The 26,016-nt window shown below is 56.3% G+C and overlaps 1 protein-coding gene across 2 annotated transcripts in view; it reads right to left on the bottom strand.

The window, feature by feature from the left end:
* The window catches only part of ITGA1 (integrin subunit alpha 1), a 171,260-nt gene that overhangs the window by 39,251 nt on the left and 105,993 nt on the right, over positions 1–26,016 (bottom strand). For both annotated transcript variants that reach the window (XM_059695007.1, XM_059695006.1), the window contains 8 exons: positions 25,728–25,816; positions 25,260–25,371; positions 23,968–24,095; positions 12,343–12,491; positions 8,950–9,100; positions 6,075–6,240; positions 2,648–2,721; positions 1,821–1,965 (listed from right to left, as the gene is read on the bottom strand). In XM_059695007.1, coding sequence (XP_059550990.1) covers positions 1,821–1,965; positions 2,648–2,721; positions 6,075–6,240; positions 8,950–9,100; positions 12,343–12,491; positions 23,968–24,095; positions 25,260–25,371; positions 25,728–25,816 — 1,014 coding nt within the window. The remainder of the gene's footprint in view (positions 1–1,820; positions 1,966–2,647; positions 2,722–6,074; positions 6,241–8,949; positions 9,101–12,342; positions 12,492–23,967; positions 24,096–25,259; positions 25,372–25,727; positions 25,817–26,016) is intronic.

The raw sequence follows: 26,016 nt of genomic DNA, 5'->3' as shown, positions 1-26,016 counted from the left end.
CATGCCTTTGGAATGTCAGGGTAACTTCCCTTTTTCCCGGACCCCCCAGGGTACAACCAATGTGTCAGGGCACAGGGCAGAGACCACAAACTCCCTCATTGTTATTGTGATCCTGTTCATTGTTGACTGTGAGCTATCCTGTACCCACCCAAGCAAAGGAAGTGTGTGTCTATCATCTTACTTTTTATCCAATCTCAGAGGTCCCTCCCAACCCCTTTGCTTTCTCCCACCGCCCTAATCTATCACCAGCGGTTTCATGTAACCCACCTCCGTCTACTCCTTGGATGGTAATGTATAAAAATAGGTGAAAAATCACCATTCTCCAGAGCAGTATCTCAATATGTTGAGATTCTGCTTCCCGGCAATTGTCGACAGTTTGGCTCAAATAAACTCACAAAAATTCTTTACAGGCTTGACTGTTTCTTACGTGAACATTACCATTATATATTTTTATTTATCTAACAGCCTCAAGCCTTTTTTCTTTTTAAGTTTCCTTGCCTCTACAGCTTTCCTACGTGCCTGAAAGGAGATGCTTGGACCTACCAGTGAATACCTTGCTACCCTCTTCTGCAAACAGGAGGAAACTAGGACAGGGACAGACCGGCCTCCAGGACAGAAGGACCGGAGAGGAATGCTAACGTGCTAACCCATGAGCCGTGTGAGGCATCTGTGTTCTTCACCCAGCAGCCCAGCCCTCGGAACCACACCTCGGGCGAGAGATGACTTCCAAAATATTTGTTGAGTGCATAGGAGCTGGGAAACCATGCCTTGGAGGCCTTTCTCATCCTAGGCCCTCCCAGCCATTGACTGAGATCAGTTAGATGATAGAAGAGTTCCCAGGTGCCCCCTGGACAGCCCTGCCTGGTACCGATCAGAGTAAGGTCATACCAGACACACTCCTCCTCACTCCAGACAAGCCTTTGGAAAACGAGCAGATGCTGCATCGCTGGGTTTAAGTTCCATATTCCTCTTAGGGAACAGAGCTGTTAAAGAAGACGCTGTCTGACAAGACAAACTAAACGTTTCTTTTCCAAAATTAGGACCCATAAAAAAAACCTAATGATAGAGGATATTTAAGAGACTATGAACAGTCAACAACAATAAACACTTAAAAATTGGCTAGCCCAGTCCGTGTGGCTCAGTGGTTGAGTATCGACCCATGAACCAAGAGGCCACTGGTTTGATCTCCAAAGAGGGCACGTGCCAGGTTGCGGGCTGAGTCCCCAGTAGGGGTCGTGCAGGAGGCAGCTGATCGATGATTCTCTCTCATCAATGTTTCTCTCTCCTCTCTCTCTCTCTCTCTCTCTCTCTCTCTCTCTCTCTCTCTCCCTCTCCCTCTCCCTCTCCCTCTCTCTCTCTCTTCCTCTTTCTATTTAAAAAGCTTTAAGAACATTTAAAAAAAATTGGCTAAAAGAGTAAACAGTAAGTGGTCTTCTCACAATGAAATAAACCAGGACCTGATCTCTGGGATGTCAGCGGGGTCAAGGTTTCTTTTTCTTGCCTCGCTTCCGCTCCACCAGGTCCCAAGGCCCCTCCTGAGGTTAAAGAGAGTACCAGACCGGAGACCTCGGAAGATGCGCATCCGCCTAAACCAGCCCCTGCACCGCCAGCCTCCGAGGAGGCACGCCTTCCGCGTCTGCGTTCTGGCGAAGGCGCTCGGGGCCGGGAACTCCCACAGGTCCCGTAACACAGTGACCCTTGGAAGTGACCTCTGCATAGTTGTCAGTGAGCCAACAGAAACACCAGCAAACGATGCTAAAGATGAAACACACAAACACGACTACAAGCCATCACATTCTACTCATGACACCCCAACTTACCTAAGTAGGAGGCCAGGGGCTCATTCTTTTTGGAAGACTTCACATTGAAGGTGGTGTTTTGGGGGATGATGATCTGATTCCCCTTCTGCATGACGACCGTCCCGTTCCAGTCGTAGGCGCCGACGGCTCCGAGCATGACCCAGTCCTGACATCCAGAAGAGAAAACGACAGTTAATAAGAGCAGACACGCAGGTCAACAGTGCGATGGGCGCCTTCCCACACATCAGCCCTGTCACCCTCACAATGGCCGTGCGGCCGGCCGCCGGGAGCGCCTTCTCCATCCTCGGGGTCAGTGACGGGCCCGGCTGGTTCGATGGCACAACTGCACATTGAGTGTCAGCCGGCCTTTCCAGGGACCGCGCTGCCTTTTCCTCCATCAACCACAAATGACGTAATTTCTAAAACTTTGTTCTAGGTGCCAAGAACCCTAGGTCTTGAACGTGGAATTCTAGCAGAACCCTTGAGAAAAAGATCCACCCCATAGCATCAGCAAATGTTGTACATCAAGCATTTCACACAGCCGGATGCATGACTACGTAACGGGGACCTGGCGTAACGGATTCACGGCGGTTAGCGCCGCGCAGTGAGCTGTGCGAGAGAACACGTTTTTCCAGGAGGAGCTAGGAATGCCAGTCTCCTGTTGGTCAGAAATGTCACCAGGACATGGCGAACCGCTCAGCCACCAACCACACGCTGTGCTTGTCGTGCTGATGCCTGGGTGTTGGTTTGGGGAGGAAACCTCAAAAAAAATTCACATTCTTGAAATATATCCTTGAACTAGCTTTTATTTTCTTGGAAGAAGAGAGCTATGAACAGGGGAGACGTACCTGGGAGTAGTGCGCGCTGAAGCCGGTCTGCGACATTTCCATCTCAAAGGAGGCCGCGGCCTGGTCGGCGGTGGCTGGAGGGAGAGAGACGCCCTTAGCACCGCGGAGCTGCAGGGAGCCCCGTCTCGGTCTTTCCCAACCGAACTTCAACCTTCAAGGCACCTCCAGCCCCATTTCTCCATCTAGAATCCCCAGGCAGGGCCGGGGCAGGGCACATCGGCAGAGGGCGTGCCTCCCACCATTGCACGTGGTCTCCGCACCCTTGCGGGGTGTGGCGGCATCTCCACTCCTGCCGTGTCCTCACACACCAGCTGCGGACAGGCCTCATGGTGCTTTCTGTCCACAGGCTAAAGCCCAGAGCCCTGCAGCGGGAAGCTCTGTCCAGGCCTCTCGTCCGGGGATTTCTGCTGAGATATCGGACCAAACTCACCGGCTGCCTTACAGGGCTGAGGAAATGGCACTCACATCCTCACCCATATGTCCGGCTGGAGATCCCCTCAGAATTCCATTGTTTGATAAAGTGGTAGGGATTCTAGGTTTGTCTTTGTTCTAATTTCCGGCTGTGAGTATCACTCACAGACCAGGAGGGGACTTTTTGACAGGGCTCTGGGCCACGTGCCATTCAATCTCTCTCTCTCTCTCTCTCTCTCTCTCTCTCTCTCTCTCTCACACACACACACACACACACACACACACGATCCTGTGCCCACGTTGAAGCTCTTCACTACAGCGCAGAGGTGGTCCCAAGCACCCCACGGGAATGTGCTACCCGCAAAACACCCACCAGCCCTCAGCCACAGCCGCGAGGGGACTGAGGGAGTGTTGACTTACTGGCTCTCCGTGGGAGTTACTGATTTATTCGGCCTTGCGGAGACGTTAAAAATAGAGCATATTTTAAGAATGTCAGTCTGCCCTTTCATTGAGCCATGAGAATAATCACATTTGTGGAATCAAACTCATTTCCTCGTTACTTCCTGGCATAAATTTGTTAACAAGTACACCCGCAATTGCCTTTTTATAGGACTGGATTCGGTGGGAAAATCAACCAAGAACTCAAATCGATCATTTTAATCTCACACATACCCTCTCACCTCCATGACCGAGATGCACTGTGACTTAATGGATCGCCGCCTTCACTCAGGCCCCCGGGACATGGAGGTGCTTTCTCTGTATCTGCCAGGTCAGTGACAGGGACAGCCGTAAAGGCCTGCCTGCTCCCAGCCCCTTCCCGGCTGCTGCTCTGCTTGGATCTGAGGACAGACAGCAGGAAGCTCGGGCATGCTGCGGCCGGATGGGCATCGTGGGAGCGGCCGCGGTACCTCCCCGAACTTCGTGCTGTCAGCGCCTCCCTGGCTGCCAGGTGCCCAGGTAGCCTCTCTAACCACTGTGCAGCCTCTGGTTGGGGAAGTCCGCGTTTCTCCCAAGGTCTGATGGGAAAGGGAGACCTGAGACCACGTTCTGATGTTATTGGGCGAGTTGCTGGCACCCGCCCCCCACAGGTGGCGCTGCCCGGGGCCGGCAGGGACCTCAGAATGGCTGTTTACTAGCAGAAGGTGGATGTTTATAGAGAATGCAGACTCCCCACGTGAGCAAGCTGGTCTCACGATGAAAGAGAATCAGGGACAGGCTGCCCCAAACCTCGTTGGCTGGCCTACACGGGAAGGCATTTTTGACCTGAGGAGTCCCTCGTCAAGTAATTCCTCTCTTACTATAGAGGCCTCTTGGGGTGTCTGAGCACCCTGGGGGCATGGTGTCCCCAGGTCAGAAACGACCTGAAATGTCACATCAGGAAAGTGGGCCCTCCTCCACCTGGTCCCTGACACAGGCTCCATTTCTCTGCGTCTTCGGTGACGGTTCCTGACTTCAGGGGACACATGGGACTGCATGGTGCTTAGCGGTCTCACATAGCTCAGCCACGTGTCTTCTAAATGGCCTTTGCGGTTTGCTTCTATCACATCTTGACGCATGTCAGTGAACCATTAAAATCGCACAGGACTTGGAAAACCTCATCGTTTCCATGAGGAGCGCCAGCGCATGGCCTGGCCCGGGCGCCGGGGACAGGGGTGGCTGCCGCAAGCGCAGAGCCCTGAGAGGTGATCTGTCCACAGGACGGGGGGCCGCCACGTGCTGCGGAAGCCGCTGTGACTGCGGCTGAAAAGCAGTTCCAGTGTTCGATTTCCTCAAGGCACAAGGAGCGGGGTGACAGGGGACAGAGAAGTCCAGTCCCGATGGCCGGTCTGTGGAGCGCCACCGTCTCCACAGCGAACCTGCCACTGACTGGCTGTGTGCAGGCGTGAAATCAACAGGTGAGTCGTCACCTGCATTTGTTTATTTTTAACTGAAAGAGGAGAGAGTGGGCGGCAGAGATGGGCACATGCCAGAGCGCGGTGCCTGCGGTAAGGGCCACTTGGTGAGACTGGTTTTATTTTAGGTGCGTAGATGTGCGTGCCCCGGTCACAGAGCAAGCTGGGCTTATCGTCGGGGTCACTGTCAAGAAGCGCTCGAGAGCCTTTACTCCACCTCACTCTCCCGCCTTCCTATTCATTCTCACATCCCCTGTCGCCCCTCCCCTGCATTTTCCTTGTCACCTGACGCTCAAAGTGGCCCCTTTCACAGCCAGGCCCCTTCCCAGTGTATCTGACGCTCCCATCACCAGCCCCGAGCAGGACTGTGCTTTCACACGTCCACGTTCACGTTTAAGGTACAAAGACAACAGTCCTCCATGTGTCCCCGCAGCACAGATACAGCGGGAGCCCGAGGGAGGGGCGCTGGGTTTCTCGTCCTCAGTGAGAAGGGCTGCCCTCTGCCCTGCGATCCCCGAGAGCGAGGAGGAAAAGGGGTGCCTGCCCACCACCCGAAGGCGTCCTTTCGTCAGGGAAGACCTAGCTGCTACGTAAGCTGTTCTTCCACCTCTTCTACCTAAGGCGAGGCTCAGTGTCCCCGGTCGCCGGTCACCGTGAAAAAGCAAAGAAAGAATCTGGGAAGAAGTGACGTGACTTCGACACGCGCGTGAACCGCCGCCTCGCTGCCCTGGGACCGGGGCGCCATGGAGACCTCACCGCGGGCGGGCAGGACAGGAGGGAGGGAATGAACCTGGAAGCCGCCGCCTGAGGACAGGCCCCTCGCCCCCAACAGGAAACAAACCCGAAAAACGACACCCGGCCCGCGTCGCCCTCCCTGAACCCGGCCCACAGGAAAGAAACAGGCCGCGCGGGCACGTATTTGCTCCTGAACGTCCCCACGGGCCCCCGTCCCCATGGCTCTCACGCCCGCCCACGTGTCCTCACCCAGCCAGCGCCCAGCCCCTGGGCCATGTGACACTGCCACCCAGGCAAGGTCAGACCCAAGGTCAGACGCACAGGAAGGGTCACTGTCCCACGCCGGCCACTGTACAGTGACGCCCACCCCACCCCCCAGCCACGCCCACCTTCCAGGGCGAAGATCCTCTCTCCCAGCGCCTCCACGATGGTGACCAGGGCCAGCTCGTCCGACACGTTGAAGAAGTGCTTCTCGGTGGGCGCGCTGGCAATGGACCTGATCTCCTCCACGAACTTCTCGGTGCTCAGGTTCCCGCGGTTGTAGCTGCCGAGGATCTGAGGCAACAGAAATGGCGGGAAGGTGCCTTACACCCTGTGCACGACAGGGGCTCAGGCACCTTGTGGGTGAAGGAGAGTGTGCAGGGTCCTGGCCTCACGTGGTTTCACGTGCTCACACCTTCTCGGGAGTGATTACCAGAAGGTGGAGGCTCCCTGACAGTAACTGTTCCACGCCGCCATGGGGGCGGGGGATGTGAAGGGCAGTCCTGCATGTTCGTGGACGGCTCCTGTGCTGCATTCCGTGGACCTGTTTATTAACCACCGTCTCTTAAAGATACGATGGCTCAAAAGTAACGCTACACTTTCTGACGGTCCCTGATGTGATGCTGGCCGGTGAGACTGCCGTCTGCTGGCGAAGCGAGAAGCCAGAGGGTTGCTTGACCTTGAATTCTTGGTTCTTCCTGAAAACCCTACCAAGGGGCAGGCTAACCTACCTACATTTTATTCATTCATTTCTTTATTAAATATATTTTATTGATTTTTTACAGAGAGGAAAAGAGAAGGATAGAGAGTTAGAAACATCCATTGAGAGAAAAACATCCATCAGCTGCCTCCTGCACACCCTCTACTGGGGATGTGCCCGCAACCAAGGTACATGCCCTTGACTGGAATCGAACCCGGGACCCTTCAGTCCGTGGGCCCATGCTCTACCCACTGAGCCAAAGCGGCCGGGCTGCATGTACATTTTAAACAGCGATTGGACTAGGAGCGAGCTCGCTTGGAAGTCTGGGAAATAAACAATTAAGACTTCCTGTTTGAAACCAAAGGCCCAGCAGGGACATTCCTTTTCACAGAGAAGGAGGCGGGGCTGTCTGTTTGTGTGAGCTATAATTATTTACATGTTCTAGAAGGTTCTCTTGAACATTTGGTTTACTTTTCAGAGAAAGGTTTATGGGGATATCGTTTCTCTGCAGTGAAAGCCACTCTTTTTAGGGAGACAATTGGGTTTTGAGAAAGCTGTGCCCTGTGTCACCACCGCGCAGAGACAGGAATGTTCCCGTTGCCCCAGGCTCCCTCTGGCTCCCTTGTAGCCCCTCCCTCCCCAGCCCCTCAGGGACCCGGTCTGTGCTCTGCCCTGACAGCCTGCTTTTCCAGGACGTCAGACGCAAGGCATCAGCGGCATGCGGCCGTGCGCCTGGCTTCTGTCACTGTGCCTGGTGCTCTGACAGCCATGCCCCTGCCGCTGCCGCCGCCGCCGTGTGGGAAGCCCAGTCCCTCTCGCTGGGATCCCTCCCACCACGTAGGGGCACCCGATGCATTTGTGGGGGACGTCTGGGCTGCTTCCAGTTTCGGGTGATTAAGAGGGAAGCTGCTAGAAGCAGCCCTGCCGGGGTCTCTGCGTGGACGTTTTCCTCGCTCCCGAGTGCAGACCTGAAAGCGACAGCGCTGGTCCCACAGCAAGTCCGTGTTCAGTGTCACAAGAGACCGCGAGCCTGGCCGGTGTGGCTCAGCCCTATGACCCAGGAGGTCAGGGTTCGATTCCTGGTCAGGGCCCAGGCCCGGGCTGCAGGCTCGATCCCCAGTGTGGGGCGTGCGGGAGGCAGCCGATCCATGATTCTCTCCCATCATTGATGTTTCCATCTCTCCCTCTCCCTCCCTCTCTAAAATCCATATAAACATATAGTTTTTAAAAGAAGCTGAAGCGCTTTGGGTTAAGTCACTGACCACTGTCATAGGCGGAATTTGAACACAGGCCTTTCTGACTCAAATACAGTGTCCTCTGCCCTTCCCCACCCCACCCTCCTACTCATCGCTTCGGGGAAGTGCCCGGAGTCCCTGCTGTTCAGATTGTGACGCGGCTGGTGCAGCTTCGAGTTTCTAGGCCGGGGTCTCTGTGCCTCTGTACAAGGTGTGGGGTGGGGGGGGGGGGGACTGCGGTGCCCTTTGGGAAGCTGCGACGTGAGTGGAGACGGGTGGGAAACTGGGGCCTGGGAAGGAAGCCAGGGACAGAGGGTCATAGGATGAGTCAGGGGTGAGGGGGCCGCAGATTCTGGAGACTCGGAGACCGGGCCAGGCCGCCCACAGCCATGGGCCTGCTGCCCTGGGCTCCCCGATTCACAGCCGGGGAAAGGAAAGCTACCCTCCCCTTGGGGAGCCTGAGGACAGGGAAGGCAGGTGGACGCAGACAGAAAACGCCACTGTACGCGACAGCGTGCGGGTAAGGGTCCCTTAAATGACTGTCCGTGTTTGCGAAGCCTGTGTTCTGATGTCCCTCCCCAGGGGCGGCGCCATGAGAAGCCGGCTGATTGCACGGCGCTGCCCGAGGGGTTAGAACAAGGCGCTAAAGGAGGGGTCAGTGCTGCACGTGGGAGGCAGTGCTGGGTGTGAGCCGCGGTGTCTCTGCCTGGGCACAGGTGTGTCACAGGCTGCGGGCTTTCCGGGCAGCACCCATCATCACAGCCGCCTGGTGCCCTCGGAACCGAGGGAATGTCTCCTGCTCCGGTCCCTTCGCCTCCTGTCCGGCTGGCATGCGTTTACGGGGAACATTTTCGTAGCTGCTGTGGCGCCACTTGGCTCGCGCAGCGGGGGTGTGAGTGGCCCGGGCTCTGCACCCAGGGCACAGGCCGCGACACGCATCTCCCGCCTCCCCACCCTCCATCACGCCGAGGGGTGGCGTGCGGAGAAGCCCCCCCTACTCCCCCGGCCCCCGCCCCCCCAATGCTATGGGCCCGAGAGAGGCCCGTCACCGCAGCGCCCGGTACCCACCGCGATGGAGAACCGCTGGATGCCGTCCCCCTCGCAGTCCTGGATGACCTGGGGCAGCCGGTGGTTGTCGTGGGACTCCCCGTCCGTCACGATCACCATGACTTTCTTGACGCCCCTGCGGGCGCCCCGGGCCTCCATGAAAGCCTCCTTCCTGAAAGGGTCCAGAGGAGAGAAGCTGGTGAACCGCCACCCGGGGCGGGGGAGCCCCGGACAGGGCCCCAGGGAGCTGCTCTCCCTCCCGGTCAGGTCACCGCGAGGCCAGGACTCGCACGGGCTTAGGTTCATCTGGATGCGGAGCACCGTCCTGCTGACACACATCCCGGCACAGAGGCCGCAGCCTTTCCTTCCGGGGACACTCAGAGGGGCAGGTGTGACGGAGCGGTCACCGCACTGAGGCCAGATCTGAACGCCCTCCCGCCACGCCCTGCTCCACAGGCTCCCTTCTCTGCCCCGCAGCCTCTTCCTTCTGCCCTGGCACAGCTCTTGCTTTAGCTGCCGCCTCCCCCCACACCTCTCTCCCTGCACCCTGACCTGCAGAGCAGCCTGCAGGTGCGCTGAGTGGGAGGGGCGATGGGCAAGAGACCATTTGTGGGCTGTGAGTGCCTGAGGGGCCTTGGGGGCTGGGAGGATGGAATGAGCTTTGGTCGGAGTAGGGACGACAGGGTGACGGGCCCAGGAGGCCTGGGGCAGCCATGAAAGAGTTGGGAACCAGGTTTAGGACACAGGCTGCTGGGGGTGGGGTGGGAAAAGGGGGCACGAGGGAAGGGAAAAGGCTGTAACCAAGTGGCCAAGACAGGGACTGGGGTTTAACTCCAGCAGCATCTCTGGAGTGAGCTGGAGAGAGGAGACATGGACGGTCTGTCTGTCTTGTGTGTTTTGTACACACACTTCCCCTCTATTTTTTCCTTTCACTCAACTCACGTTCCTTGCGGGGGTCTTGGTAGAGAAGAGTACATTCTACTTAGGCCCGAAATAATAAAAGGGCTGTATGTACTATTTTTCATGTTTTGGTATAAAATGCAGCAATCGTTGCACTGAGTGGTCCTCTTAAACATTTTACTCTGGTCCTGGGAGGACCAGCTGCAGCTTGGGTTATGCCAACATCCCTGAAACCGCCTCCCAAGCCGTTGGCACCAGCTGCCTCCATTTCCCGCAGGCCAGGCGTGCAGTAGCCGCGCGGGAGGGGTGCTCTCAGGGCAGGGAGAGCGGACCTCGGGGATGTGCACAGAGGGGTCTGATGTGTGACTGTTTTTCCGGGAAAAGGGCTTGAAGCAAGCTCGACAAGCTGCCACCTTCCACCTTCATCCTGCTCAGTGCACACAGAGCGTTTTGCTGCACTGAAATTTTTACATTTAAATATTTCTTAAAATTTTCAATAGAAAACCAATTAAAAAATACTGGCCATCGGGGACCTGTGTGTCTGCCGTCTACACCAGGCAGTAGGTTCCCTGACTTCTCTCCACGCACAAGCAGAGGTGAAAACAGACGCGAGAGGCGGGTATGTAAGCGAAGCTCATGTACGTCTCATGGAGTCAGTCCTTCCAGTCCTGTGCCTGGGAGGGTCCCCTGCACTCCCCAACTGTCCAGAAGACAGACATCAGCTGAGGGTGGTGGGCAGACCTTCCGTGAGGCACATGTGGCAGCCCTGAGACCAGCGCTGGCTCCAGGTGACGGAGGAGTGGCCACTGGCTGACGCCTGAGCGCACCCTTCTCTCAAGTGCCTTCAGCAAATCGCCCTGGGCCCCCAAGTTCTGTCTGTAACGTAAACCCCGCCCCCCTGCAGGCCTGTAAACATGGAAACATCCCAGGGGAGCCTCTTCTTGGGATAGGAGGGTCCGGGCCTTACGATTAAACGTGTGAACCTACTGCAAAGAAAGGAAACTTGGGGCAGGGATAGGGGGACGCACGCGCATTTTGAACTGGGGGACACGGGACGTGGAAGTCAAGGATTCTTAAGAAACCAAAAGTAGTGTTTGAGACTGGCGCTGCCCGAAAGCAGTAAGCAGCGATTAAAAATATCCTCAACCGCGAAAAACGGTGGACAAGAGGACTGCTGAGCCCTGTCACAGGGGCTCATTTATACACAGAACTCAGTGACCTCTGTGCGCCCACCGCACGGGCGGCCGCCACGCAGGGCGTGGTATCCGAGTGGGACTGTGCCGGGCGAGGGGGCCGGAACCGCCCTCCAGGGAGTGTTCAAAGCCGCGTATTCATGATGCAGCGGTCGCCTTGGGGCGCACAGCGAGGCCCCGGGGCTCGGAGCGGTGGGGGAGCGCTGTGGCTGGGCGCTGTGGCTGGCCGCTGTGGCTGACCGTGGGCGGCCACACTGGGCCGAGACCCGGGGAGGCCTCAGTGTGCCCAGCCGCGCTCCGTGCTGGCGGCCCGTGGGCAGGGACCTGCACAGTGGCCCCCGCTGAGCGGGGTTAGCTTCTCTTGAGCCCATGTAACTGGAACCACAAGCTTTTCTAACGCCGACGAGGCTGAAGCTGCACATGGAACTAACATTTCTGACTATCCAGCCCCTTCTTTGGAGTTTGTGAAGCCCTGATCGGCAGGCAGGCGAGGGGCACGGGCAGCGGCTCTTCAGGGTCAGGGGGCCCCGGGGCGGAAGCCGCGGCCGAAGGCTCTTAACACCAGACAAACACCTGTCAGATTTGGGAACTGTCCAGTGTTTGCTCCGTGTTTGCGCAGAAGCTTACGCGTTCTCACGGTGACACGCGGAGGAGCAGGGGGAGATAGAGCTGGAGGAGGTGGGAAATCCAGAAAGAGCAGGTCTGCGCTGCGGAGGGCGGGCCGGTGGGCTCTTGTAGAAGGAGGTCCAGCCACAGAGTCAGCAGGAGGGAGGCAGGGGTGGAAATCGGAGGGATTTGTAGAAAGTAAGAAAGAAGAAAGAGCCAGCATCACATCCACTTCTTGCAATGTGTGCAGTGAGCATGGTTTCAAGTAAGGCAATACTGGACGTGGCCTCTTAAACTCCTGTTTGAGAGCTCCCATACACCCAGTCGGTGCTGGAAAATGACAGGCATACGAGAATGTAAATATGTACCAAGTAAAAGTGCACAGACCATGTTTTTTAAATAGAAAATCCTAGAAGCTGGGAATAAAGACGAGAGGGAAAGACAGTCCCTCCTGTTATGTTGTATTGCCCAAGAGCACAAAGCTGTACACTACTGGGTTTTTGATGGATTTTCCATCGATTTAACCCTTGGAATAAACGGAAAGAGAAGAAGAGAGACTGTATAATAGAAAAACCTGATTCTGGAACTGCAAGCTCACTGGCCAAATCCGGCTTTAAACAAGATGGCTCTAAGCATCGCCACGGTGAGTGTTCGCTGCGCGCTGCGAACGGCCAGGCCGGAGACACTGGCTGTGGCGGGTTTGGTGGCCGCGTACCTGGCTGTGTCGATCCCGAGGGCGGTCATAGTCTGGCGGCCGCCTCTCTGGACGATTTTGTTGGCAGCGAGGAGCACGTCCTCCGTGGAGGAGTAGGTGTTGAGGTTGAACTCGTGGGTCACGTTCTCTCCGTACTGCACGATCCCGACCTGAAAGACCAGACGTGAGTCAGTGGTCCAGCAGTGGCTGAGGCCCAACTTCGTGCAGGTTCAACATGTATGTGAGGGGTGACCCATCTGCGTCTCAGCGAGTGTGAGAATCTCGAGGACACACCTCCTCCTACTTCGACAGCAGTAACGTTACTCTACGGGCAGCCAGAGCCCAGAGAACAATGAAGGCGCTGTTAGTCAACTCCTCAAATGGTCGGTCTGTCCCTCTGGCAGTTTTCACTGCAGACGCGAGTGGGCCACGGGGGCTACACTGGGACCCCTCCCCGCCAGGGTTTGCCTTCGCTCCCACGGAGCTTATAGGCTACAAGACAGAGACCCAACACACGATCGCTCAAACACACGCCCAACTGCAAACCATGACAAGGTCTGTAACGGAAAAGCTGTCATTAGCAAGTTCAACCTCGGGCCCTGATTTAAAATGGGGGCTCAGGGAAGAGACCTTACTGGGTGCTATGAGGACAGAGGCCTGTCCGGGGTGGAGGCTGGGAGGGAGGATGGAGTCCAAGGAGGGAACTGTGGACGCGAGGAGCTGAGATGGGGAAGAGGGAGGTACTGTCCCAAGAGCAGGAAGACAGTCGGTGACCCTGGACCAGGACTGCGGGCAGAGGGGAGCTGGAGAAGGCTTGACGCGCAAGCAGGGGTCACTGTGTGAGGGGTGCACCTGGCTCAGCCCTTCTCCCACCCCCTTTTGCTCCTGTCTTCCCACTCTCCCTGCCTTCCTCCTTCATTATGTTTTAAATAATTTAAAGAAATATATTTTTATTGATTTCAGAGAGGAAGGAAGAGGGAGAGAGAGATAGAAGCATCATTGATGAGAGGGAATCATTGATCAGCTGCCTCCTGCACGCCTCCAATTGGAGATCGAGCCCGCAACCTGGGCATGTGCCCTTGACCAGAATCAAACCCTGACCTCCTAGTTCATAGGTCAATGCTCAACCACTGATCCACACCGGCTGGGCACTTCCCCCTTCCTTTCCCTCTTAATCACAGATTGGGTGCTGCAGGCAGAGCCACGTGAGAAGACAAGAAAGGTGACATGCCCCGGAGTCAGTGTCCCTGACAATCCGTGATCCTCTCCCCACCCAGAGATGCCCATTTCCCCTGTTCCATTTTCACACCCTCCTTTCAAGGTGGATGTGAACCAATAAGCTAATCCACAACAAGAACTGTGCCTGAAGATACCTCTTCTTTAACTTTCTACCCCAAATCAGGGACTCGGAAAATTCTCTCCCCAAACGGATGTCTTTTTCATGCAGGAATCCTGGCACTGAATCTCCCGGGCCGGGGATGGATGCGGAGGCCGGGCAGGGGATGGCGCGAAGGCCGGGCAGGGGATGGGCGCGGAGGCCGGGCCGGGGATGGCGCGGAGGCCGGGCTGCCTTCTTTGCGAGGCAGCGCCCGGTGTGCCCACTGGTAGTGTCGCCCGTGGCGCTTGCCTGAGAGCCAGTCCTACCTCCAAGCGGCCCAGAGGGTGAGCATCGCCTCTCCGGCGCCCCCTGCTGACACCACGGTCCTCAGAAACCTGTAGGCGCCTCCATCGTTAGTCTGATTTACAGTTATAATTCCATAGCTGCGTCTTTCTGGAAACCAAAAGCGGACGCTGGCATTTGCAGGAGCAAGTGAGAGACTCTCCAATTTGAAAGAACCTCATTGTCCTTGGGCTGCTTCGTGGAGCGTGCTGGGCGTCTCGGGCGACTGTGTTGCCACGCCCACAGAAAAGTCCTCTCCTGTACTGTTACTGTTTCTTAAAGAACGCTCCGTCCTAATTTATTTAAATCAGGGCGACGGAATTACCTCCGCATTGTCTACATAAGGAAACTGGGTTTAAAACGCTCACTCCCGCTGTGAGAGGGCAGGACGGGCGGGATAAAGATGACCGGACGTCCCTCTGTACCGCCGGCCAATGACACACACCAATGAAGTGATGAGGACACACCCATGCCTCCGTGCAGGCTCTCTTCTTGACTTAGAATGAAATGCCACCCACTATCCTCTACAGAGAATTAAATTCTCTTCCCAGTGACACAGCTATCCATGGGTGATCCAGGGAGCCACGGAGTTATTATTAAGGGAAGCCTTGTAGGCTTGACATTGTCCTTGTCAATATTCAGTATAAATAAACGTGCGATGATTTTGTTATTTAGACAATCACTATGCCTGGTCCTGGGCACCCAGGGAAATAAACGCTGCAGGGAAGTTAATTGCTCACCCATTCGGCACATCTCGCAGAGCCGGCCTTGTTTTTATTTCCCTTTGTTTTCATTTGGGCAGGAGGTTAAAGAAACTTGAAAACTGTCAACTCTTCTCTTTATTGTTGGATGTGTTACTCCCTGGATGGATCTAATGCCCAAGTCTCTCATTTCTTCGATGTCCTCAGCTCAGCAATCTTTTCCTCTTGCTCACCTGCATTATCTACTCCCAAGGTCGTATCAATGACCTTGTCATCAGGAAACACTGCTGTGCCTCAGTTTCCAGTTCTTCTCCCTGACCCCTAACTTCCGCTTATTTACTTAGTGTGTCTGATTCACTCCTTGACTTCCAATTCACAGATCCTACCTTTATTTTTCTTTCTCCACCTACCCCAGATTCCGTGGTCTGGCAGCATAATCATTTACTCACAAACATTGAACTCCTTTAGCCTTTTTTCCCCCCATTAACTCACCTGGCTAACTTCCAACTATACATCTCCTTCGCTGGGTTTGCTCCTGTGACCCTCAATGCTGCCCAACAAGAATCCGTCACCTGTGGACCGGTCTCTCTTCAAAGTCAGGACCAGCACCTTGAGCCTGGCCCCGCCCAACAGCCCGCTACTTCTTACCAGTGAGCGCACCTCACTCGCATGGATTGAGTTCAGTCAGACTCTAGCCGTGAGCTGTGAACTCCTCTGGAAGGAGAGACTCACAGTGAGGAGTTCCTGTGAGAAGAGGTGGACGTCATGCCAACTAAACAGGGCTGCATATGCCCTCATATTTTATAGTCAGGACACTCTTCTATGTCTCACAGAACCTGCTGTGAACTAGGGGTTTATCTGGGCAAGTTCTCTTCACACCAGGAAGAGCAAAAACGTTTAATACTTGGGAAGTCAGAGGCCAGAGCTTCACATCACATCTGTTTTTCTATCTATCTATCTATCTATCCATCCACATCCATCCACCCATCCATCTACCCATCTATCTATCTATCTATCTATCTATCCATCCTATCCATCCATCTCCATCCATCCTATCTATCTATCTATCTATCTATCTATCTATCTATCTATCTATCTATCTCTCTATCCATCCATCCTATCTATTTATCTATCATCTATCATCTGTCTACCTTAACAGCTATCTCACCTCTACAAGCTTCTTTGTAAATATTAAGATGTAAGAGAACTCACAAGGCCTAGGTCCTCACCGTTGCTATAGACGTTGCTTCTAAGGACCCACTGCCACCGTTTTCAGGTGAAGGCCCTGCACTGCCAGGGCCACTTTCCCCAGAGGATGGAAGAGACTGAGTGCCTGGCAGTCCTCCCTGCCGCCCCTCCCCCCGCCCTGCTCCCTGGGCGGGCCCGGGGCACCCCTTCCACATGGGGCCAGGCCCAGACTTCATCATAAAGGAACCTGCTTTGTCCGCTGTGGCCGCCCTGTTTTGCTCCCCAAATCCCTCGCCCTTTCCTGTGGAAGCGCTTCCTTGTTAGATCCCCCATGTGACTGCCTCGCTCAGGGTTGGCTCCCGGGAACCAGATCTGGGGCAGCTGTCACCGGTTTCTGTATTTCTCCTTCTGCCAGGCCCACATCACTGCCTGGAACCTGGGGCCTAAACAATGCATCAGGAGGACAGGGCTTTAAGCTGCTCTGGACACTGAGAAACAGCCCACAACCACCATCCACAGGAAGCGACTGGAAGCAGAGGGCGGGCCAGGAGCGTGGGAGGAGGACGGAGCTGGGAGGAGTCTGGGCGCTTCTGCTGAAGGGACAGAAGTGAGCAAAGGCGGCCGCTGAAGGAAGGGCCTGCATTAGAGGTGGACTATTTATTTATTTGTATTATTTAAAAAAATCTATTGTTATTAATTTTAGAGAGGAAGGGAGAGGTAGAGAGAGAAACATCAATGATGAGAGAGAATCATTGATAGGCTGCCTCCTGCACGCCCCCTATTGGGGATGGAGTCCACAACCAGGGCATGTGCCCTTGACTGGAATCGAACCCAGGACCCTTCAGTCCGCAGGCCGAGGCCTACGCTCTGTCCACAGAGCCAAACCCGCTAGGGCAGATGTGGACTTTCCTAAAAGGGAGAGTGGGAAGGGGAGAGCTTCTGGCATCAGTGAGAAGTGGGGGACTATAGTGCCAATAGACTCCTACGGGGTGGGCGTCTCGAGGAGGAACAGTGACTTTTCAGGGAGGAAATGGTCAGGTGTGCAATTCCAACTTCAGGCCAAAGAGACCGGAGGGTTCGGGCTGCAGTGTGACCCCGGCGCACCCCTGGCTGTGGGGCTGCTGTATGAACAAGGGGTCTGTCTCCCTACGGAACCTTCCACGGAAACACGAGAGTCACAGCCCTCCTTCAGCTAAGCCCCCAGCTGACACCCCGCCCTCCCAGGCAGCGCAAGCAGCCTTCTGACGCTACCAGGAACGGTCTACAAAAAGGGCTCCATCGCCAAGTAGCCGTGGGAAAGGCGGGAGGGAGGTCAGCACGTGTCTACGCAGGAGCCGGCCTGCCCTGTCTCGTCTGCCTCTCTCTCCCCGATATCTACATGAAGCACAGAAATCCCACTCATTTGAAACGGCGCAAAAGAGACGCCTCTCCCTCGTGCTTGTCCCAGCTGCTCTACTCCGATCACAAACACATCTTCCGGCTGGGTTCTCCGCCTTCACTGAAAACGAATTGGAAAACACCTGCTACTCTCACTTAAGGGGCTCTTCTCTGGTGAGGGACATAGCACCTCGAACAACAGAGTTTGCCGAACGCTGCCTGGCCACAGTGAGAGTCCCCCTCAGAAAGAGTCATTCGTTGTCCTTCTCACCCACGGCCATGCCCTGCGGGACCCAAGGGGAAGATTGCACCTCGTTTCTGAGCTGCAAGGTCCGGGGCATCGGGAACACAGTTTCAGTGTTTGCTTTAATGCTGTCCGGACACGTAGCATAATCTAAATAATAAAGAGCTAATATGCAAACGGTCATGACACCCTCACACCTAATGACCAATCAGCAGGAGGCTGCATGTGCAGCAGGCATGGGTGGGCGGGGACTTGTGTGAGGCTCGTGTCCACACCCCTGGCGCTGGGCCCAGGGACATGAGGCTTGTGGAGGCCTACCTCTTTGGGGTGATGGATCATGGGGCTCCCGCACTGTGACAGGGCACAGGTCAGGCTGGGGGACCCTTCCGAGTGCACCAATTTTGTGCACTAGGCTACTAGTACATCATAAAAGGCTTCAGGAGCATCTGCTGAATTAACGTGAATGAGGGACCTCAGTGGCCCATTTTGGGGGCAGAGATGCAGGAGGAGGGCAGTGACAGCAGGGACTGGGGGAGGCGGGCCCATGGGAAGTCAGCGGGGAATGCCCTCCTGTCTTCCTCTCCAGGGATGGGCAGGCACACAGAGTGACAGGGGGTGTAAGGAAGATGGTGCTCAGACTGCCTTGTGGCAGGAATGGCACCTGAACTGCATCTAAGGAGTCCCCCGGCACCCGGGCCTGGGCGGGAGAAGGGCTGAGGCAGAGCCCAGTGGGCACCGAGCTGTGCGCTCGGAGAACGGGCAGGAAGCCGCGGGAAGGCAGGTGGGCACAGGGAGGCAGCGGGATGGCGGTGACAAGTGCCTTCGGGCCCCCTGGGGAGAGCGGACACTATTCAGCAGGCAGCCACAGTGGGTCTTTATCCAGGGCAAGGCCGGGATGCGGACTTTACCCTGGACAGGTAACTCAGGGGAGTGGCCATGGGGTGGGGAGAATGGAGGCCGGTAAGCCGGGAGGGAGATGACGCACCTGCCGGCATCCCTTTTGGGGAGGACCGTGATGGACAGGGATGTGGCCCAGGGCAGGGCCAGGCCTCTCCGACTCCAACAATGACCCAGGCCTCGTACTGGAGGCTTCTGGGAAGCGGCCATAAAGTGCGCAGTGAAAGACAGATGAGTGACAGCCCTAAAGCGGAATGAACCTCTCTCCCCACTTCACCTGGTTCCATGCCACCTCGTGGGGAGAGCGGCCACACACTGTCCCATCGGTAGTTTCCCTCTTGCATCGGCCTCCGGAGTCACTGCCAATTGTTTAGGGCAACACGCCCGGCGTGGCACACGCATGTCACTCTCGTTATTACGGAAAGCCACGTCGTGTGTAGGTGCACCCGGCGTTGCACATGCGTGCCACTCTCGTTATTACGGAAAGCCACGTCATGTGTAGGTGCGCCCGGCGGGGCACACGCGTGGCACTCTCGTTATTACGGAAAGCCACGTCGTGTGTAGGTGCGCCCGGCGTGGCACACGCGTGGCACTCTCGTTATTACGGAAAGCCACGTCGTGTGTAGGTGTCAGGGATCAGTGCGACCTCCACGCCGCCACCACCATGTCTCTCGGCGCCCAGGGTTCGCGTTTGGAAGAGGTTTTGCGAAAGGCGTTTGATCGCCTTCGCTCTGTCTTGGGGTAAAACTGGTTCACAAAATCCCGGGACTCGTTTGTAAAGTTTTCCTGGGACCACACAGACAGGGAAGAAACGCTGAGTCACTGCAGCTGCCTCCTTCTCCATGGGGGTGCGTCCAGACCCCCGTGGACGCTGACCAGCGGGTGCCCGGAGGGTCCTGAACCCTGTGTGCACCCTGCTGCTCCTTTACACACACGCCGCTGGGAAAGTTTAATGCATCAGGCACGGCAGGGGATTAGCAATCACTAACACAACAGAACGATTAGAACAACTGACCGTCCGAAGAGCTGCATGAACGCGGCCTCTCTCTCAATCCCTTCGTGCGAGACGCTGGACAAAGGGGTGACTCACGTCCCGGGGGCAGAGCGGACGGGCAGGTTTTATCACTCCCCCCAGAGCAGCTCGCCCTTTACAGTTTACGGACCGTTTATTTCTGCGATTTTCCATTGAATATTTTCAGACCGCGGCTGACCACGGTTACTGAAACCACAGAAAGCGAAAATGCAGATGGGGGGGGTGTACTGCATTCAGCATGGCTGTTCCTGTCCCAACGCTGCACCCCGCGATGTGCAGACTGGCCTGCGGAAGCCTGTGTACTCCCTTGCTGCCGCCTCCCTCCCTCCCTCCCTCCTCCCTTCCCTCCTTCCTGCTCCTCCTGGAGGGGCAGTCACTTCCAGGGGTGCTCCACACCTGGGAGACGCCTGTCGGTACTGCAGTCACTAAGGACATCCTGATGGCAGAGCAGAGGCCGCAGAGCCCCCTCTCCCAGGGCCCCCCCTCCCAGGGCCCCCCCGCACTGTACCCGGTATGTACTGTAAACGTAGTCAACGTGACAAGCAGGAACCCGGGAAGATGCAGCCCCCTCACCCCTGGTTTCGCTGTCAGTGTCCCAGTTACCTGTGGTCAACTGGGGTCTGAGATATTAGAAGGGAAATTCCAGAAATAAACAATCCATAGCTTTAAACTGCATGCTGTGCTGAGCGGCGTGATGAAATCCCTGCCTCACCCCCCCCCACACACACACACACCCTGCTCCACCCCACCCAGGACGGGGGGCGTGCCTGAGTCCGGAGCCTCCACACCGCACACGCTCCCCGCCCGTCAGTCACTCCGTGTCCGTCTGGGGTACCAGGTGGCACTCCAGGCATCGCAGTGCTGGTGCCCAGTCCCCTTATCCTGCAGAATAATGCGGCCCCAAAGAGCCAGAGTAGAGATGCTGGGACTCAGACACGTTGTTGTTGTCAATTTCTTATTATGCCTCATTTGTAAACTGAGCTTTATCACGGATATGTACGTACAGGGAAAGCAGTATATAACGGGGCTCGGTACTATGTGGCCTCAGGCATCCACTGGGGGGGTGGTCTTGGAACGTACCCCATGGATAAGGGGTACGATTCTAATCAGAACACAATTCTTTGGCCCGTTGTCCCTTTACAACTAGTTTAGCACAAAGTTGTTCTGCAATGCCTGGGTGTGTAGGTACACGGCTCATGGCTTTCCTTATCCTCCGTGTTGAAACACCTGGCCCTTTAAAAGTCCTGTATTTTAACGTAGGTTTTACCACATGAAACTGCTGTGTTTCAGGTCAAATGACCAGATAGCAGCACCGTCATCTGGTCCAACCTGAATTAAAACTAACCGGACCCTTGGCACTGCTCCTTAACTGCCTGCCATGCAGGAGGGGAGCCCACGGGGGGAGGGGCCCGCTGGCTGTGTCCTGTCCGCTCCTCTCCCTGCACTGCTACAGCTCCTGGCCAGTGGGGCGCAGCGGGGGGAGGGGGGGCACAGAGGTGGGAGGTACAGAAAGGCTAGAGGCCTCCCCACTGCTGGCCCCTCCTAGGACGGACGGAGCGAACAGGCCTTTCCCCGTCCTGTGAGGTCTGTGGGCTCTGCCCTCGCCTGCATCCTTTCCCGGTGCCCGTTTCCCACCAGCAGCTGTCCTCCCTGCGGGGGCCTGTGGACAGGGGCTGGCAGAACTCCATGCTGACCCCGGCAACATGCATTCCTCACACCGATGACCCGGCCCCAGTGTGGCTCCTCTGCTCCGACGCAGGAGGCAGCCGCAGTCCCATTCGCCCCAACTCCCGACACACATCCAAGCTCACGGCACCTCCCAGCGAACCTCCCAGCGAACCTCCCACAGGCTCCTTCTGCAGGGAAACCCTCTTCCCAAAGCCTGTCACTCCCTTCCAAGCCTTCCCACCCCTGACATGAGCAAGGCCTTCCCACCCCTGACATGAGCGAGAATCCAGGAGGCCTCACCCAGCTCTCCCCTCCCCTCTGGGCCCCGCACAGCTCTGTGCCTGCTCCCGTCGGACATGGAGGAGGGAGGGTAGAGTGGAGGAGAAATTCCAGAAGCTACTGCCCATCTCAGGGCAGGATTGGGCCCTTCAATTGAAAACCACACACACACACACACACACACACACACACACACCTGCCCGAAAACACAATCTATAATAATAAAAGAGTAATATGCTAATTAGACCAGACATCCTTCCAGATGACCTTCCGGATGAAGCTGGGGCTGCGAGGGAAGCCTGGGTCCTGGGTGCCAGAGGGAAGCCGGTGCCGGCAGCCTGGTGAAGGAAGGCCTACTCTTGCACGGATTTCATGTACCGGGCCTCTAGTGTAATAATACTGCACTAGCCCAGTGTTTCTCCCACGTTGGCCTGTGTGAGAACTATGTGGATTCTTTACTTAAAATGCAGGCCCCACGCCCACCCTCCGAGCTCCCAGTGCTGGAGGTCGGGGACAGCCCCAGCACCCCGGGGTTCTGAGGAAGGAGTGCCAGGAGCCATGGCGGGATAAACACGGCATCCCACAGGCGCATCCCATTCTCCATGATCATCTGAGGCCCCCAGCGCGGCTGCAGGGGAAGCCCTCGGGGAGGGGAAAACGGAATGAATGCCCCACGAGCAGCTGAGCTCCCAGGAGGCACAGACCCAGCGATCCACCCAGCGCCCTGCTCTTTAGGAAGAAGGTGCCCTGGGCGAACTGGGGGTGCGAGTGGCACCCGGGGTCTCCCTCACTGTGGACAGGGGTCGGGAGCCCGGGACTGGGATTGACTGTCTGCCTGGGGGTCAGCCCAGCCCTGGCCTCGCGGGTGGCCCTGGCCCCGGGCTCCGGATCCCTCTGAATGAAGGCTTTGTTCCTGCCAGGAAAGGCGGACCCCGGAGCCCACCCCGGCGGCTGGGATTCCTCCGTGGGGGGGAGAATGGCTGCTCTGTGCGTCTCCTGCAGACATGCAGCCCTCCCTGCGGCCCTGACCGCTAGGAACAGGAGACCGCGCAGGGCCGAGCACGGAGGCAGGGGGTGATGGGTGATGTGTCCCTCCCACAAAGGGGGCTCGGCTGCACTGGCTTCTGCACAGAGCTGCCCACAATTCATGTTTTACGGCAAAACAGATAAAGGGACTTAAACGTAAAATCAAATGTTCCAATGACCAACAATACTAGAAATCTACAAATGTCTCAAGGCTATGATCAGATTTGGGAAGAAAGGACTGGCTAGGAAGGTAAACGGGTGGGTGAAGCAGGGGAGGGAGGAGAGGGGTGTGGGGAGGGGAGAGAGGGAAGAGCGGGGTCCAGCCGCTGATCTCAGGACCACCTTACAGGGAGGGAGCTCCGGGTCTCCCGGAGGGGGCAGCCACTGGCTCAGGGAGGGTGAGGACCCCGGAAGGGATGGACGGGAGACCCGCGGTCCAGGGTTCCAGGCGGCGGGGTGCTGTGCGCTCGGCAGAAGCGGGGCCTCGGGAAGGAGAGTGCTGGGCTGCCGTCAGGGCTGATGGTCCGCGGTCAGCAAGCTGAACCCGCACCAGGCAGCAGGCTCTCGCAGCCCCTCCATGACCCGAGAGTCCTGGCTACACAAGCGCTAACGTTTCTTCTCTACGGTCACGGCTCCGGGATAGCCACTGACCCAGCAGGGAGAGGCCCAGGGAATTGAGTCCTCGGAAGCCAAAATAAGGCCTGTGCGGACCAGGGGGAGGAGCGGGTCGCAGATCCGAAGGGGCTCAGAGCAGCCTGCCACCCCCACGGAGAGGCTCACCAGCCTCGCCAACCCCGGGCGGCTGACGGGGAAGCTCAACGCAGAGCAGACACCTGCATCTAGTGCAGTGGTTCTCAACCTTGGCTGCACATTCGAATCGCCTGGGAATCTTTTAAAAATCCTGATTTCTGGGCCTCCTCCTCCGGAAATTCTGTTTTTTTGTGATGGGGTGAGGCCACAACATTAGTCACAGAGAAACAGAATTTCCGGAGGATGAGGCCCAGAAATCAGGATTTTTAAAAGATTCTCAGGTGATTCTAATGTGCAGCCAAGGTTGGGAACCACTGGTCTAGGAGAAGGAACACTTTTTGATGTGAAAATGCCATTTTCTTCTTTTTTTAAAAAAGTTGATGTCAGAAAGGAAGGGAGAGGGAGAGAGAGAGAGAAAGAGAGAGAGAGAGAGAGAGAAACATCCATGATGAGAGGGAATCATGGATCGGCTGCCTCCTGCACACCCCACACTGGGGACGGAGCCCGCAACCCGGGCCTGTGCCCTGACCGGGAATCAAACCCTGACCTCCTGGTTCCTAGGTCAACACTCAACCCATGAGCCACGCCCACCAACCAAAATGCCATTTTCTTTGAGTGATTTCACCGATTGGAGTTCTCCGTTCTCCTGAAGGGCACACACAGGCTCTCCCTCCCCAGCCCCAGGCGCCTGCTCGCTGGGGACAGCCATGTGGCGTCCCCCGGGAGGGCTGAGGCTAGCTCGCCACCTTCCGCCTCGTCTCTCTGGGGACATCTGTGTTTCATGTGTGCTGACACGTGTGTGGGTGCGCACGCCCCGCCGCACCTGCGTCTGCTTGGGGCCGATGTCCATGCGCTCCAGCAGGTTGTTGAGGAAGGCGGTGACGCTGTCCCAGGGGTAGATGCTGTTGGAGCCGTCCAGCACGATGACGATGTCCAGCTGCGTGCCGCACTCTGCAAGACAGGCAGCGCATGCGCCTCGGGCAGGAGGGCTCCTGGCCCCGGGGGCGCCCAGGCCTCACTGACGTTTTACAGGGCGCACGCGTGGCTCTCAGACCAGAAACAACAGTTAGAAAAAGCAGAAGTGGCGTCCATTGCATTCCTTAACCACGGGGTCGGAGGTCTGACCAGGCAAAGCTCCTCTCCCCCTAACCTTCTTACACCGCGCGGGCAGGGCTGAGCCTGCCCCAGTGTGAGCTTTATAAAGGGCGTCCCAAAATTCACGCAAGAAGTAATTCTGATAGAAAACACAGGTTTATAATTAAAAATTGTACGTTTTTTTAAAAAATATATTTTATTGATTTTTTTACAGAGAGGAAGGGAGAGAGATAGAGAGTTAGAAACATCCATGAGCGAGAAACATCGATCAGCTGCCTCATGCACATCTCCCACCGGGGATGTGCCCGCAACCCAGGCACATGCCCTTGACTGGAACCGAACCTGGGACCCTTCAGTCCACAGGCCGACACTCTATCCGCTGAGCCAAACTGGTTTTGGCAAAAATTGTACATTTTTTATTGATTCATAAAGTATACAGTCTAGGGTTATGTATGGAATAGCACATTGGGTAAATGGCCTCCACGGCTTTGCTGGCACAGACGCAAAGCCGTAGTCTTCATTGTCCCTGCTCCTGGGCCATAACTGGTACTTGGTCATGCTTATCAAATTGAAAGGATTGAAATCAAAGGGCAACAGATATTAGAATCTGACTCAATAAACCAAATAAAATTAGGCTTTTATTTTTTGTTGTTGTTGTTAATGCTCATGCAAAATTCAAACCTTGCGTGAATTTTGGGACACCCTTCAGGACAGCTCTCATTCTGGGCATGTTTCACACGAGGCCACCAGCCTCCAACAGGCTCGCCCTTTTACATAAACCAACCTGACAGCTCCCGCCGGGGTGTTTAAACACCATTCTGCGGAGGGTTGTTTACCCTAATATCAGTTCCCAAAATAGCCGTGAGGTTTGGCTGTCTATGGGCAGAGCCAGCCTTTCCCTAACTTGGTCATGCTGGTAGCAGAGCAGACAGCTCAGGCTCTGAGGCCCGCTCCTGCGCGCACACGGTCTCGTTCAGCCCGTGCTGTCAGACACGAGAGAGCAGGCGGGGACGCCTGTACCTTGCACGGGGGCGATGGAGTTCACCACCTGGAACGCGGGGCTGACGTCAGAGCAGATGCCGGTCGTGTAGTGCAGGTGGCCACATCGGTAGGCGTAGAGGGGCCCGCATGCCTGGGAACGTTAAACAGTGAGAAAGCATAAGGTCACACACGGCCGCATCGACGTGACTGGACCGCGGCAGCCTTCCCAGGCCAGGGACTGGCTACAGTGCTGGCGAACCTTCTGAGCTCGGCGTGTCAGCATTTTGAAAAACCCTAACTGAACTCTGGTGCCGTGCCACATGTAGAAATTTTTTGATCTTTGCAACCATAGTAAAACAAAGACTTCTATTTTTGATACTTATTTTATATATTTAAATGCCATTTAACAAAGGAAAATCAACCAAAAAAATGAGTTCGCGTGTCACCTCTGACACGCGTGTCATAGGTTCGCCACCGCTGGGCGAGCATCACGCCGGGCTCTCTTACCAGGAAGCCCCCCTTCGGGTTGGTGACTAACGTGGCTCCGAAGGTCATGTTCTCCTTCACCTCCGTGACGTTGGGAATCGATGTGTTGACTGGAAACAGAACAGACGTTTGTCTCGTTAAAACATTCTCTGTGCCGTGCGCTCATCGCAGCACACGCTGCTCCTCGTCCAGCTGACCAGTCTCCACAGCGCGATCAGGAACCCAGGGAGCGCGCGAAGGCTCCGGACACGGCTCCTGTCCCAGAAGCTGTACTGGACCATCGTCCCGAATAGTTCTGCAGAACTGTGAA

The sequence above is a fragment of the Myotis daubentonii genome, chromosome 4 (genome assembly GCF_963259705.1).
Source record: "Myotis daubentonii chromosome 4, mMyoDau2.1, whole genome shotgun sequence".
Classification (NCBI taxonomy): domain Eukaryota; kingdom Metazoa; phylum Chordata; class Mammalia; order Chiroptera; family Vespertilionidae; genus Myotis; species Myotis daubentonii.
Note: the sequence above shows the minus strand (reverse complement) of the source record. Positions and strands in the feature narration are given on the sequence as shown.